This window comes from Ictidomys tridecemlineatus, chromosome 12 (genome assembly GCF_052094955.1).
Source record: "Ictidomys tridecemlineatus isolate mIctTri1 chromosome 12, mIctTri1.hap1, whole genome shotgun sequence".
Lineage (NCBI taxonomy): Eukaryota > Metazoa > Chordata > Mammalia > Rodentia > Sciuridae > Ictidomys > Ictidomys tridecemlineatus.
Window position 1 is genome coordinate 76,985,540 of NC_135488.1, and position 15,825 is coordinate 77,001,364.

At 37.8% G+C, this 15,825-nt stretch overlaps 2 protein-coding genes and 1 non-coding gene across 8 annotated transcripts in view; 2 read left to right on the plus strand and 1 right to left on the minus strand.

Annotated features, from left to right (window-relative positions):
• Positions 1–613: 613 nt before the first annotated feature.
• Positions 614–3,112, minus strand: Rps27a (ribosomal protein S27a). Its single transcript, XM_005322011.5, has 6 exons — positions 2,992–3,112; positions 2,827–2,891; positions 2,378–2,432; positions 1,772–1,857; positions 1,424–1,555; positions 614–796 (listed from the first exon to the last, which is right to left on the minus strand). The coding sequence occupies exons 2-6, from the start codon at positions 2,872–2,874 to the stop codon at positions 647–649; spliced, it is 471 nt and encodes a 156-aa protein (XP_005322068.1). The 5' UTR covers positions 2,875–2,891; positions 2,992–3,112; the 3' UTR covers positions 614–646.
• A 254-nt stretch (positions 3,113–3,366) lies between these two features.
• The window catches only part of Clhc1 (clathrin heavy chain linker domain containing 1), a 38,577-nt gene continuing 26,118 nt past the window's right edge, over positions 3,367–15,825 (plus strand). For 2 of the 6 annotated variants that reach the window (XM_040270708.2, XM_078029162.1), the window contains exons 1-4: positions 3,367–3,455; positions 9,227–9,428; positions 10,219–10,477; positions 13,889–14,076. In XM_040270708.2, the coding sequence (XP_040126642.2) occupies positions 10,301–10,477; positions 13,889–14,076 (365 nt within the window). In that variant the 5' untranslated portion in view covers positions 3,367–3,455; positions 9,227–9,428; positions 10,219–10,300. Of the gene's footprint in view, positions 3,456–6,846; positions 6,970–9,226; positions 9,429–10,218; positions 10,478–13,840; positions 14,077–15,825 lie in introns of those variants that run through there. The other 4 variants (XM_040270707.2, XM_078029163.1, XM_040270714.2 and 1 more) reach the window with 4 other exon arrangements.
• On the plus strand, positions 7,898–7,970 carry Trnae-uuc (transfer RNA glutamic acid (anticodon UUC)). The gene has a single exon. It is a non-coding gene; the product is annotated as a tRNA-Glu (tRNA).

The window sequence follows — 15,825 nt, forward strand, 5'->3', positions numbered from 1 at the left end:
ATAGTTAAGAGTGGCACCAACAAACCAATCCTCCCCGAATTGAGCTAGATGGGTAAAATATGACACCAACATGTACTGCTTGAAGTATTTTTTTCTTTTGCCGTGAATATTAAATATTTTATAAGGATCCATCCTGAATAATTTCTAAGAGCTTATGCATAACATTAACTAGCCGTGTGTTCCCTTGTACTGAAAAGGGCAGATATCCTACCAACACGGGATGCATCTTTGAATTGAAAACTGGCTTATATTTAGACAGCTGATAAGGTAACTCCTGCCAAAGTATGAAATTACTATGTAGTGAAAATATCAAGTAGTTGACCCAGAACCACTAGGTCAAATAATGTATCAACATTCACATGAAGAGGCATATCAAAGGATGATGGGACCATCAATTTGATGCTCAAAAGTATTCTTTAAGGGGCTGGGGTTGTGGCTCAAGCGGTAGCGCGCTCACCTGGCATGCGTGCGGCCCGGGTTCGATTCTCAGCACCACATACAAAGATGCTGTGTCCGCCAATAACCAAAAAATAAATATTAAAATTCTCTCTTAAAAAAAAAGAGAACATAAAAAAAGTATTCTTTAATTCCGCAAAGAAATTCAACAATTAAATATTAGTTCATGTCTTTTATTATCTCAAATACATTACTTGTCTTCTGGTTTGTTGAAGCAGTAAGTCAGACAACACTTGCCACAATAGTGTCTGTCAAAGTGGCTGGCCATAAAAACTCCTGCACCACATTCATCTGAAGGACACTCACGACGAAGGCGGCTAATTTTGCCATTTTCATCCACCTGAAAAACACAAACTTGCTGTAAGATAATCTTAGAAAACATTTTGGTATCAGATTTCCATGACTCAAAAAAAGAATTTAACCTTTCTGGGCTGGGATTGTGGCTCAGTGGCAGAACACTAACCTCACACATATGAGGCGCTGGGTTTGATCCTCAGCACCACATAAAAAATAAAGGTATTGTGTCCATCTACAACTAAAAAAATTTTTTAAAGTATTTAACTTTTTAACTCCACAATACTGATGGCTTTTGTGCTTATAAGCTTTAGTATTAACAATACTACCATAATAAAAGTCATAGGACATTTGTACATTAAAATACAGCTTTGCTTACTGGTAGATGAAGCTAAGTTCTGAATCTAGATCTTACCTCAAATTCAGAACCCCATGGAATAAGCAACTAGGGCAGAACTCCACTATATAAGCACAATCAACTACCAAGCAGAAGACTTCAAAAATTGAGCTTTTCATTTTCAGAATACCTTGTTTAAACCAAATGTAGGCTCATTTAGATATAAGTGTATTTAATTACAATTATTTCATAAGAAAAATGCCAACAAGTTACTGTGAAGACAGTTTACAAATAAACAAGTTTTCAGATATTCTACTCCACGTAAAACTGGCTCACCTTATAATATTTCAGGACAGCCAACTTAACCTTCTTTCTCTTATGCTTATTCTTCTTGGGAGTGGTGTAAGACTTCTTCTTCCTTTTCTTAGCACCACCACGAAGCCTCAGCACAAGATGAAGGGTGGACTCCTGTAAACACAGGATGAAACATTTTTATGCTACATTAAGGACAATATCAGGCATCTGCTAATTAATGTGAGAAATGGTAATAGCACTTCTCAAATGTTAGTGTAGGAATCACCTGAGAATCTACTGCCAAACTACTGCTTTTTTCTTTATTTGTATGTGCCCAAATTTCTAATATAAGACTTATTTTTAAGGGGCCCCTCTTTTCCCGAAACAAACCTTCTGAATGTTGTAGTCAGACAAAGTACGTCCATCTTCCAGTTGCTTACCAGCAAAGATCAGTCTTTGCTGATCAGGAGGAATTCCTAATGCAGAGAAAAAAGGTATACATGCTCCAGATTTGCAAAATAATCCAGACTCAAATTATTTGCTTTTAATTCTGTCATTAAGTCCTTATAGAGCTACACACAATTCTGAAGGTTTACGTGTTAGCAAATTTAACCTGTCAATACAAGAATCATTTTATATATCAGAACACAATTAACGCTGGGCACAGGTGGCCCATGCCTGTAATCCCAGTGGCTCAGAAGACTGAAGCAGGAGGATCACATATTCAATGACAGCCTGAGGAACTTAGCAAGAACATGAGCAACTTAGTGAGACCCATCTCAAGAAACCAACCTCATTGAAATTCACACATGCAAAATGTTCTACAGAGCTTCCAATCTAAGTAGCCTGAGTCCATGCTCATTAATATTTGTTATTTAATTCCATTAGTATTTTGTCAATCAGACCTCTTCCCCCCAAGAACAGATACATTAAAGGCTTAACAGGTAGGCAGTGTCTGTACAAGTTAATTTCCGTGAACTTCAAAATATTACTTGCCTTCCTTATCCTGGATCTTGGCTTTTACATTTTCTATAGTGTCCGAGGGTTCAACCTATGAATTTTAAAATCCAAGTATATTGGTTACACTAGAACGAACATTGACTTAATTCAATCGACAGTTTCCACAGAACTCAATAAAGCTGACCCGGTGGGCAATCTCCAATGGACGCTACAGATGAGCTCCCTAGCCCAGGGTGGCCGGCGGATGCTGGGCCACACCGCGCCCGCCAAGCGACAAGCGTCTCCTTCCTCACCTCAGGCTGGCCAGGGCCACGCGAGAGGTGAGAGGCGCGGCCTTGCTCCGCAAACCACCCTCAATTCAGGGAGAGGTTTCAGAACTCAAATTCGGAGGTATGTCCTAAGGGTTGGAAAGCAGCGCGGGGGCCCCCAATTACACCTCACCACCTTATTCAGGCCTTGGTTTCCTCACACCACCTGGCCCGTACCTCGAGTGTAATAGTCTTCCCCGTAAGGGTTTTTACGAAAATCTGCATCTCGGCGGCGGTCCCACCTGAAGCCGAGAAAAAGGGAGACACGGGTTAGACCTGGGGATACGGGTTTAGGCGTTTCGTAAGCCGCCGACTGGAGGCCGAAGCAGAGCACACACTCACCGCAGATGGCGGATCGGAAAGGAAGAGCGCGGCGCTGGCCCCGGGGTTTCCTGGCCGAAGGTCCCACCCCTTAGGCGACCACAGCAGATGCCTGGCCGCTGTCACAGCAGCTGTCTAACCCAGTGCCAGAATGGGTCGCGAGACTTCTTTCCTCCTTTCTCTAAGTCTGAGCTTATTTCTCATGTTAGCTTTCAGAATGTTATTAAAATGCTAGATTTTAATAACTTAAAAAGATGTTTTAAGAAGACTTCTCGCAGGCCATCGAGGTGGCTAAGAGGGTCTTTCAAAGTGGCTAATGAGATTGGAGAAAACGGAAGTAATGGAAGTGTATTCTGGGAATTGTAGTTTTCCACTGCTTTCCTCTGGTCAGAACTACTTGTCCCAAGATGCAGTTCCACACCCCAGGCTCCCTAGTTACAGTCACTAAGCACTCATTGGAGTGGGGTTAGGAGAAAGGGATTCAGGTAAGGAACCGAGAGGAGGTGAAGCGGAGTAATGGTTTCTGGGAGGGTGGGACTGTGCCGAAAGTAACTAGACGGAAAGGCTTAAGAGGCGGGAAAGGGGTGTGAGCATGAAAGCATCCTTCTTGCTCTTACTGAGTCGCAGAGGGATGGAGGGAGAATTAGGCGTCGCCTTTCAGACCTCCAGGAAAACGGAAAGGGGCAAATCGGAATGCAGATGAAATCTTCAAAAATGGGGCATCAGCCGTTCTGTAGCCTACTTTCTACCCCCAAGTCTCCTCGCTGGAGGAAGGCTCTGGGCCGGTTATGTCACTCTTCGGTGAGAAAGGATTTAATATGTCGAAAGTTTCTGGAGTTTTATAAATGTAAGAATGGAGTCTTATTCGAAAGAAACGTTCAAATGGTTAGTTGTAGAATTTAGAAGTTTGGTCGTGGAGAGCATTGGCGAAGGTCCCGATAGGAAAATTTTGGAGTGTGTACAGCAAGTTAGGCTTTTTGTCTACGAACCACAGAATCTTTTCTAATAAATATTCATATTAATTCTCTTTTTTTTACATATATGTATGGTTGTAAATAGACACAATACCTGAAAGAACAATCAAGGCTTGCCGTTGGAGAAAAAATGCCGGTTTATTGAGGCAGCTCTGCATATTTATAGAGCTGGGGATGGTTTGACAGTTGAAACAGTTTAACAATTTAAAAGGTTCTATTGGCAGCTGGCTTGGGGTGTATTCTAATTGGTAGGTAAGGATCAGGTGAGCCAGCAGGGCTCACCATTGGACGGCAGGATCACGTAAGCCAGCAGGGCTCACCATTGCATGGCAGGATCATGTGAGCCTGTAGGGCTCACCATTAGATGGCTCTTCTTGGGGGATGGGGAAGTTAGTCTTTGGACCCTGGAGACTCCCAACAATACCTTTCTTTTTTTCTTTCTTTATGTGATGCTGGGGATCGAACCCTGTGCCCTCGCATGCTAGGCAAGCACTCTGCCACTGAGCCCAGCCCTCTAATGTACTATTAATGTCATCATTTTTTTTTTTTTTTTAACTAGGGATTGAACCCAGGGTTGCTTTACCACTGAGCTACATCCCCAGCCCTTTTTAAAAATTTTTTATTGTGAGTCAGGGTTTAAGTTTCCTAGGCTGGCCTGGAACTTTGGATTCTTTTGCCTCAACTGGGACTACCAGGGGCATGACATTGTGTCCAGCTTTAAGAATTTTTTTCAGGGGCTGGGGATGTGGCTCAAGCGGTAGCGCGCTCGCCTGGCGTGCATGCGGCTCCGGGTTGGATCCTCAGCACCACATACAAACAAGGATGTTGTGTCCGCCAAAAACTAAAAATAAATAAATAAATAAATATTAAAAATTATCTCTCTAAAAAAAAAAAAGAAATTTTTTCAGAGTCCCTACTTAGGGTCTTGTCCCTAGTGTTGGACAAAAACTCTACCACTGAGCTACACCCCAAGGCTTTTTTAGTCTGTGTCACTAAGTTCTGAGAGTGGCATCTTCCTTCCTCTTTATGTCTTATCTCTTTATCTCCCCATCCCAAATTTGTACTTCCTTTATTTTCTCCTACAAGAGTTCCTTACCAAACTGGTTACTTATCTCCACTCTTTTCCCCTTTCTAACCCACATCTGTACCCTCAAAAATATTCATTCTAGAAAGTAAAAATGATTGTCATTGCTTTACTTCAAATGGGTCACCTTCCCTATAAAATCCAAATTCATGAGTATGATATCAGCCTCTACCTTTTTTACAATCTTATCTGCTAAACCCATCGCTCACTTCACATTTTAGTTACATTGAATTGATTGAACTGACTTGTGCTGTCTAATGGCTTTGGCACTTGTGAAGAACTCATTCTTTTCTTCTTCCTGGAATATTCCTCACCTATAGTTTACCAACTAGTCTCCACTTTTACAACAGAACTCTCAAAGACTTGTTTATACTCATTATCTTCAGTTTTTCTCTTCATTGAGCCTTCTCTTCATTGTTGCTTCTGTCAGGCTTTTGTCCCACCATTCTGGTGGAGTAGCTCTTGTAATAGGCACTTATGTATTCCATGTTGCTAAGCTAGTCATTTCATCTTCTTTGATGTAAGCAACATTTGACACAGTTGATCACATCCTCTATCTTTAAAACATTTCCTTCACCTGACTTCAGGGTATCTCAACACTTTTACTGTACTAAAAGCTCTTCTCCAGGGTCTTATTTTTAACCCATGAGACCTCTAGACTTAGAGCACCCCAGTCTATAAATCTCTCCTTTATTTATATTTCGCAAGTTATCTCATTCTAATAACTTTTGAATACCATTTATATGCAGAAGATTCATAAACTGTCACTCAGACCATTTCCCAGAACTTCTGATTCACATATCTAGATGTGTATTCAGCCTCTGTAAAAGACAAGTCACAGACTCCTGATCTCAGGAAATTACACTTCCCATCTCTATATATGGCAGTTCTCATTTTCCCATTTGCTAAGGCCAGAAATTGTATGGTCATCCCTGACTGCTCTTTTATACCCCACATTTAATCTGTAAGGAAATCTTGGCTTTGTTTTCAGTATATGTACACAACACTTCTAAAAATACTTCTAGCTTTGACTCTTTTATCCCAATTATCTATTCTTCACAGAGCAGCCCCAGCAATTTAAATGAAAGTCAGCTGTCATTTTTAATTTAAAATGTAAATCAGCTGCCATTCTTTTGTTTTCTCTCTCACTCAGAGCAAAGTCTAAATTCCTATAAGTGAGACTGTTGCTCCAGCACAGGAACAAGTGAAGGCCACAATCCAGCTCAGTATTCTTCTTGCCAAAACCGCCCAGAGAAAGGGGCACCAAATCAACTGGTAGTAGTCCTGTCTTCATGGCCCTGTAACCTGCAAGATGTGACAGCTACCTCAGACCTTAACTCTTCTCTCCCTTTCTCTCTTCAAGTCCCACAGGCCTTCTTATTCCTTAAATATACTGTCCCACCTTGAGACCTTTGGATTTACTATTCTATGCCTCAACCACTTCTAGGAATCTGCATGACACGTTTTCTGAAATGTCACCTAGTCAGTGAAGGTTTTCCTCTTTCTTGACCCTGTCTTACATAAAATAGCACCCTCTCAGCTTCTGTACTCTATCCCCCATACTGTCTTATTTTTCTTCATTCAATTTGCCGCATCTGTCATATATTTTCACTTATATGTTGTCTGTCTCTACTTGAATGTAATTTTTGAGAGGTTAGGGATTTTGTTTTAGTCAGTTTGGTATCTCCAGTTCCTAGAATAGTGACAGACGTAGATGTCCTCAGTATTTATTAAAGAAGTAAGTATAGCACAACTTAAGCATTACCCTATATTGTTCCACTGGTTGTTCTCTACTTAATGTTCTCTCCTCTCTCACAGGTTAGTGAAATGCTCTGTGGGCATCTGTAGTCCAGTGTACTCTGCTCATTGCTTCACACTGCCTTCTCTGCTCTGTAGCAGTGGCTCATTTACTAGACCCAACAGACTTGATTGGGAATCCAGGTGACTTGTTTTTAATGTATCCCTAAGTGAATGAACCTGGAGATATAGCTAAGTTAGTATGAATTAATAAGTGAATGGCAATCTTAGTTGACATATGTAATTCAGTGACATTTTGAATATGCTAAGGAATAAATAATTTAACTGTTTCCTGGTTTGAGGCCACCATAAGTCCGTTGTCTTCTGAGACAAGATTTTGTTTGCTGATTCAGCAAATATTTGTTGAATACCCACTCCAAGAGGGACTACTATGTACTGGAGTGCACATGGGTGGAGGAGGGGTAATGGGGATAAGAACATTTTGGTTCCAGATCTTGTCAAATTTACGTCCTAACAGGAGAGGCAGAGAATATAAACAGAAACTCTATAAAACAGTGTAATAATTCTGTGACAAGGGAAGTGCATAGTACTATAGGAGAACAATGTCAATGGCACTGACCAAGTCTGAGGGAATTCGGGGCAGCTTTCCTGAAACCATATAGGCTGAGATCTGGAGAACTAGTGATGCAGTGTGTGTGTGTGTGTGTGTGTGTGTGTGTGTGTGTGAGAGAGAGAGAGAGAGAGAGAGAGAGAGAGAGAGAGAGAGAGAGAGAGAATTTTTGGGGGGAAAGGGGAAGATGAGTGTGAGAGAGTTGCAAGAAGGGAGAAATATACAAGATCCTAAGGTAAAAGGGCAAATTCATAGGGGTGAGGATAGAATGGTATGGGGAGAAGGACAAGAACATGAAAAGGGTAGATTTTATCAGAGAGAAAAAGAGTCATTGGTTCCTAAAGGGCATTAATAGGTCAAGTAAAGGAATTTGAATTTTATCCTAAAGGTTATAGGAAGCCACTGGTATTCTGATTTGACCATCTGTTCCCTGGTGATTAAATCCATTCCTTCTTCCTTTGATTTTTATCTTTTACTATTTAAAATTACATTGTTGGGGCTGGGGATATAGCTCAGTTGGTAGAGTGCTTGTCTTTCATGCACAAGGCCCTGGGTTCAATCCCCAGCACCCCCCCAAGCACACAAAAATCAAACAAACAAAAAAACATTGTTTTTAGTGTGTCTCCCCTACTACATCTTAAGCTCCAAGGAGCCAGTGGCGTTATCTTATTTATTGCTGAATTTCTAGCTGTGAAATATTATTTGGTGCTTAGTAGACAATAAATACTGGCTCAAAGAATGAATAAAAATTCACTGATTTTTTTTCATTTAAGAAAACTGTTTATCCATTTATGGGTTATTACGTTGTTGTAGTTTAAATTGACTTTTTGTAATCTAGTTCATCAGTATAAGATTAATTTGGTCTCTTAAACTTCAAAATTATTTTGGTTGTCTCTCCTTTTTATTATGACCTATAGTAATATAGGTTTTATAGTTATATAGTTTCTATAGTTATATAGAAAATAATATATATGTTATTTCAGATAACCAGATGTCAATTTGATTGCCAAAACATCATAAAATTGGTTTAGACATTTATTCATTACAGCATTATTTATAATAGTGAAATTATCCAAAATTAGGGGGATGGTTAAACAAATTATAAAATATCATACTATGAAATACTTTGCAATCTTTAGAACTTATGTGTTGAAAACAACAAAATAGAAAGTGATTTTAATATTAAGTGAAAAGGGCTGTGGTTGAGGCTCAGTAGTAGAGCGTTTGCCAAGCATGTGTGAGACATTGGGTTCGAGCCTCAGCACCACATATAAATAAATAAAATAAAGGTGTTGTGTCCATCTACAAGTAAAAGAATTAAAAAAAATTAAGTGAAAAAATTAGAATACACAACTGAATATAGAATTTGAACCCAATGCTTATAAAGATTGGTAGGAAATATAATGATTATCTTTGGGTAATAGGATTCTGGATGATTTTTGTTTTCTTCAATAGTTTTCTTTGGTTTATATTTTCAGATTTTATTCCATGGATATATATGTTTTTACTTGCCAGACAAAGCCAACCAAGTGTTCTGTCTGATGTTTAATACAATGACAGTATGCTTTTTTTGTTTGCTTTGGTGCTGGGGGTTGAACCCAGGGCCCTGCACATGCTAAACACAAATTCATGAATTTTACCACTGAGCCACAACCCCAGCCTACTCAATGGGTTAATGTGAGTGAATTTTAGGAATCACCTTCTGTATCCAATTTCAGCTGAATAACGATTCTTTGCCAAAAGCATTGTAAAAAGCTGTTTGAAAACTGTATTCCCCGAAGTACTGTTATCTTTGACATTATTGATGGATAGATTTTTTTTTTTTTCCAGTGCTGAATATCAAACCCACATGTGAGACAAGGATTCTGCTGCTGAGCCCTATCCCCAGCCTTGTTGGATGGATTTTAACATAAGTCCTGCCTCTTACTTTTCAGTTAGCACCTTTGTATCAAGACTGCGAATCATTATAAAATCTATTATAAAAATTAATTTTTCGTAGATACTGTATACTGGACAACTGTGACTGGGCCAGGTAAGCACTTGGGTAGGGGAGTATCTGACCTTTTTTTAATTTTTTTTTAGTTGTAGATGGACACAATATCTTTATTTATTTTTATTTATTTTATGTTGTGCTGAGGATCAAACTCAGAGCCTCACATATGCAAGGCAAGCGCTCTACCACTGAGCTACAACCCCAGCCCTATCTGACCTTATTTGTGTCATCAAGAGACTTACTAACTCGTTTTTCCACATGAAACAAGTAAAATATTAAACCTTCGTTTGAGTTTTCTAGCTGCCTGAAGTATCCTTATAATTATTAAAGTGTGATTTAAAAATAAATTGAGAGCTGGAGTATAGCTCAGTGGCAGAACACTTGTCTAGCCTGTGCAAGGCTCTGAGTTTGAAACCCAGCACTGAAAAAAAAAAAATAAAGAAAGAAAGTGTTGCGTTAAACCATCTATTATATGATACATATGAGGAGTTGTGCTTGGTTAATAAAGGAAGAGCTCCTAATTAACTAGTATTTGGTATTTCTATCCCAGAGATATCTACATGGCCTAGAATAGAATAGATCTTTTTTTTTTTTCATTTTTTCTTTTGTGCTGGTGCTTAAATCCAGGGCCTTGCACATGCTAGCAAGCACTCTACTACTGAATTATACCCTACTCTGTAGCATAGACCTTTTAATTTGTAGATTGAAATATTTTTCTTAAAAACAGATCAATGGGAATTTTTCTCAAATAAATATATGATTTTTTAGATTAATATTCATTTTATAATTTTTAAGCCTTTAGATTAATTGATGGTCTTTTTTCTTTCAGGATTATCAAAGTTTTGGCTTTGTTACAAAAACAGTTCAAGATTTCACTTTTCTTTGGTGACTAAGTGGGCAGATTGTGACTTATGTCCATCCAAGAAATACATAAACATGCAGTTCTTCCTCCTATCATTAGTAGATGTGACAAGGAATTCTTGGAAAGTACGCAAAGATACATAATTACAGAAATTGAAAGAGTGGGCTGTAATGAGGAAGGACCTGCTGATGAATATTACATCATATACCAAAATGTTTTTAATAAGGTATCTTAATGCTCTTAAGGCAATGAAGTTTTCATGAGAGTAGAAATGTCTTATCTTGATAACTGCCTTAAAAATACCACTGCTTGTTTGACCTCATTCTTTTTGTTGGTTTTTGGAAGTTCAACTGGTTTGTCAGAAAGGGATGAATGAGGAAAATGCAATGCTGGATTTACATTACTTATTAATGAATGTTTTAGTTATTTTAACTTAACAGGTTGTTTTTTATCTTCTCATAATCATTTTGATCTCTCTATCTGAAGGTAGCATCTAACTTGTTAGGAATTGGGTTTTAATCAAGAGCTTGCTAGTTCCTTATTGTTTTGGGCTTGTTTGTGATATCATTAAATGTTGGTTTAAATTTGATTTAGCATATTAATTGAGACCTTTTGAGCTTGGCATGGTGGCATATACCTATAACCCAGTTACTTAGGGAGCTGAGGCTGGAGAATCCCTTGAGGCAGGAATTTGAGGCCATCCTTGGTAACATAGCACCCAGACTCTAAATAAACAGGCAAACAAATAAACAAATAAAATACTTGATATAAAAACATGATACCTCTTGTAGTTAGTGGTCTTATAAGCATGAGCAAGAAATTTGACTGGACTTAACACTGGAAATAATAGAGATCAGATTAAAAAATGTTATGACTTTATATAACATTTGATTTAGTTCCTTGAGATTTTAGAAATAATTGTTTTTCCTTATAAACATTTACAATTTGTACATGTATCATAATTTTTTGCCTAGCTATTTTTTTAACTCTCCCTTGGAAGGTCCCTGACAGAAATCAGCATCCTTTCATCTTTGCCTAAAGGAAGTGCTTACCTTAAGTTTCTTACTTTCTGGGTAAAATAGCTACAGGCAAAATAGGAACTCAGTGTTTTGCTTAATTTTTAAATGTTAGTACACTATGAGTCAATTATTTCTCCTCTAAACAAAAACCTAGTGCCTCACTTTACAGAAAAGTGAGCCCAAAGTAGTGATATATACCTAACAGTGGAATTAAGAAACTTGATACATATGTATGAGAGTATAGAGAGTTTTTTTCCCCTTCCCTTTAAATCATACAGAATATCTCTTCCTTAGAATTGCTTAAGATTATCTTCATTGTATGTGTTGTCTGTATGTTGTATCTAATGGGTTCATTGTATGTTGGTCTTTTAGTTGGTGGTTAAGAAATATACTGGGTCAATGTTTTAAATAAAGGTATTATCTTGAATAGGTTTCATAAGTATAAGTCATGCTAAGACTCTATTTGTGTAAAATCAGCAAAGAAAAGTTGCGTGACCTACTTATCTTTGCATGCCGAAATGCTAACACTTTGTCAGAATTTTTGTCATCCGAAGAGCAGTCTGTTCTAAATTAGTATAGTTAAAGTGAAATAATCTTGGAATTAGTGTTGATAAATGTTGTTGTTATTATTATTATTATTATCCTCCTTGTCCTCCTTCTCCTTCTTTTTTTTTTTTTTTTTTTTATACTGGAGATTGAACCCAGGAGGTCTTGACTACTCAATTACATCCCCAGCCCTTTTTATTTTTTATTTTGAGACAGGGTCTCCTAAGTTGCTTAGGACCTCCTTAAATTGCTGAGGCTGGCCTTGAACTTGTGATCCTCCTGCCTCAGCCTCCAGAGTTGCTGGAATTATAGGTGTGCATAGTCATGTCCAATGGTAAATTTAATTCTTAGAAAAGCAGATGTGATTAATTAAAAAAACATTATCTATATCTGTAGTTGATGTTCCCTTTCTTTCTGTTTTTCAAGATTTCCATCTAGATTGCACATTATAATTAAAATTTGTACATTTATTTATTTTGTAAAGAATCTGTTTTTCAAGACTGAGAGATAATTCTGAAATGGAAATCATTCGATCCTTTCAAGAGAATAGAGAAACTTTTTTCCTAGCTTCTCTTTGATTTTCACATTATTCCAGCACATTTGATGATAGATGATTTGATTTGATTGATTTGGATGATTTGGTTGCCTCCCCCAGTTCTTTCTCTCTTGGAAGGATCTGATGGACAGAAGACAAAAAATATCAACTTGCATCTCAGGTTCTTGGAATTGGAGAACAAATACCAAATTATATTTAAAATGATTTGACTTAGAGAATCAAACCTGAATCAAAGCAGAGAGGACCTGAGATATATATATTTATAATTATATATAATTATTTATACTTTTCTGGGTTTTTTCTAGCTTATTTAAAAGTATTTTTTATTATTTTTGCATGGGTAATGTACAAGATTAAGAAAAAAGAAAATTGGTAAAGTAAAAAACCTAGTACATGGAAGGTTGGCCCTTCTCATCTCACACTCTTCCGTTCTCAGCAGGTGCCCACTATTTCTTCTGTTATCCTTTCTTAAGTTATTTGTTATTTTCTTCAGTTATCTTTCCTGAGATAGTCTTTACTTAAACACTACTAGAAACCATGACTATGTAGTGATGAGGGTTTTTTTTTTTTTAATATTTATTTATTTATTTAGTTCTTCGCGAACACAACATCTTTGTTTGTATGTGGTGCTGAGGATCTAACCGGGCCGCACGCATGCCGGGCAAGGGCGCTACCGCTTGAGCCACATCCCCAGCCCATGATGAGGGTTTTTTAAAGTTGCATTTGACACCTTGAGAATAGACATGCATTAGGAATTTGCCACAGTCTGGCTGGGCACAATTCATGAGCCACTTGTCAAACAGGAACGAACTTTATTTTTTAACGCAGCCCCACCACCCGAGCTCTCCAGGAATTCCCTGAGAGTCCAACTGCCACCACTGGCTCTTCTGGTGAGCACCTCAACCGCTCTTGAGGCAGATTGGCTGGGTCGCATGGGCGGAGCCAAAAGAGTGCCCCAATGAGCAGCTCCGTGGTCTGAAAGGGGGAGGAAACAGCCCAATGAGCATCTCTGCAGAGGAGCCAATCAGCTGGAAGTTTGCTGGGGCCTCTTCGCCTCTGGCTCTCAACATCAATTCAGAGCATTGATTAGCCAGTAGGAATTGATAAGTTAGAAAAGCAGAGGTAAAGGGAATTCAGGATTTTAAGGTCTTAGATGAAGGAACTAAGAGAAGATATGTGATTAAAGGATTGAGAATTGGAAAAATTTAACCTGGTATTAGATTTAACTGACATAATATATGGTATGCGTTTATAACAAGTAAAACAGAAATAGTCTTTTTTCTCCCCTCTCTGGTACTTAAGGTCAGTCTCCACTGTAATGATCCATAAGGAGCATATGTTCAATAAATATTGTCTTTAGTGCCCAGTCATGTATGAGCTTTCTGTAAACTTTTTAGTTTTCTAATTATTAATCATGTTTCATTTAAGAAATAATCTTAATGCTATTTGTAAGGCTTTTGACTTGTAGTCTTCTAGAAAAAATTTCAGTGTCATGGGCAGAAATATCATATTTCAGGTAATAGACTATGTCACTGCATACAAATCCATTCTTACTTCAATCAAAAAAGAATATGATGCCTTTATTGAGACACTAAAGAAAGACCGAAGAACTACATTTTTTCTTCATGGAAAACTTAAAGTTTGGGCAGCAGAGCCCACAGTTTTGGTATATCATCAGAGAAGAGCTATCCAGCTTGAAGCAAAGTAAGTATATTAGTAGCTAGCCCAAAAGGTGATAATTGTTTCTAGACTATAATAACCAGCCAATATAACTTTATTAGTCTATAAGGTTATTAGTCTTTTAAATTTCATTTTAATTTTAAAATCTGGGTTTTTATGCTTTCCTCTCCTATTAATTGTATTTTTTTACATGTTTCAAGTAAGAGTATTAATTTTGTTTGAGAACTTTGTGAAAACCAGAGGTACACTGTGTTTTCATAAAATGGGGGATGCAAAAAATGATTCTCTAGGTAATTTCTTGCATGAAAAAAATTTTTAATTAATTTATTCGGGCTGGGGATGTGGCTCAAGCAGTAGCGCGCTCGCCTGGCATGCGTGCCGCCTGGGTTCGATCCTCAGCACCACATACCAACAAAGATGTTGTGTCCGCCGAAAACTAAAAAATAAATATTAAAAATTCTCTCTCTCTCTCTCTCTCTCTCGCTCCTCTCTCACTCTCTCTTTTAAAAAAAATTAATTTATTCATGGAATAGCTTTTGATTTTTATTTAATTATTGTTTTATTTATGTGTGATAGCAGAATGCACTACAATTTTTATTTATATGTGACAGCAGAATGCACTACAATTTTTATTACACATATAGAGCACAATTTTTCATATCTCTAGTTGTATACAAAGTATATTCCCACCGATTCATGTCTTCATACCTGTACTTTGGATAACAATGTCCATCACAATTCCATCATCATTTCTAACCCCATGCCCCATCCCTTTCCCTCCCACCTCTCTGCCCTATCTGGAGTTGTTTTATTTCTCCCATGATCCCTCTCCCTACCCCACTATGATCAGCCTCCTTATATCAGAGAAAACATATGGCATTTTTGGGGGGGGATTGGCTAACTTCACTTTGCATTATCTTCTCTAACTCCATCCATTTACCTGCAAATGCCATGATTTTATTCTCTTTTATTGCTGAGTGATATTCCATTGTGTATATATGCCACATTTTTTTTATCCATTCATCTATTCAAGGGTATCTAAGTTAGTTCCACAGTTTATCTATTGTGAATTCTGCTGCTATATACATTGATGTGGCTGTGTCCCTGTAGTATGCTGTTTTTAAGTCCTTTGGGTATAGACCAGGAGAGAGATAGTAGGGTCAAATGGTGGCTCCATTCCCAGTTTTCCAAGAAATCTCCATACTACTTTCCATATTGGCTGCACCAATTTGCAGTCCCACCAGCAGTGATTTGATAGTACAATTTCATGATTATTTCTGAATTAGAGCTTAATCTTGTAATGTACAAAAGTAAGTAACCTACTAGAGAGGAGAAAATACTCTTGTTGAGTAGTCATATTTTCAGTATTAAATTTGACAAATAATTGATAAATATTTTTATAGATGATTTCAAATCAACTTAAAAATTATGTAAAGTTTGACCTTTCTGGTAATATGAATGGCTAGATGTTGGTATAGACCTTGCTATTAGGGATCTCTCTTTTCCTTTTAAAAGATTTCCAGTACTGGGGATCGAACCCAAGGCCTCATGCATGCAAGGCAAGCATTCTACTACTGAGCGCTCACTACATTCCCAGCTCTTTTTGTTTTTATTTTGAGATAGGCTCTCACTAAGTTGCCTAGACTGGCCTTCAACTTGCAATCTTTCTGCTTAAGCTGCTTAAGTAGCTTGAATTACAGGTGTGTGCCACCACACCTGGCTTTATAATTTATTTTTAATACTGAGGATTGAATCCAAGGGGGCTTTGCTACT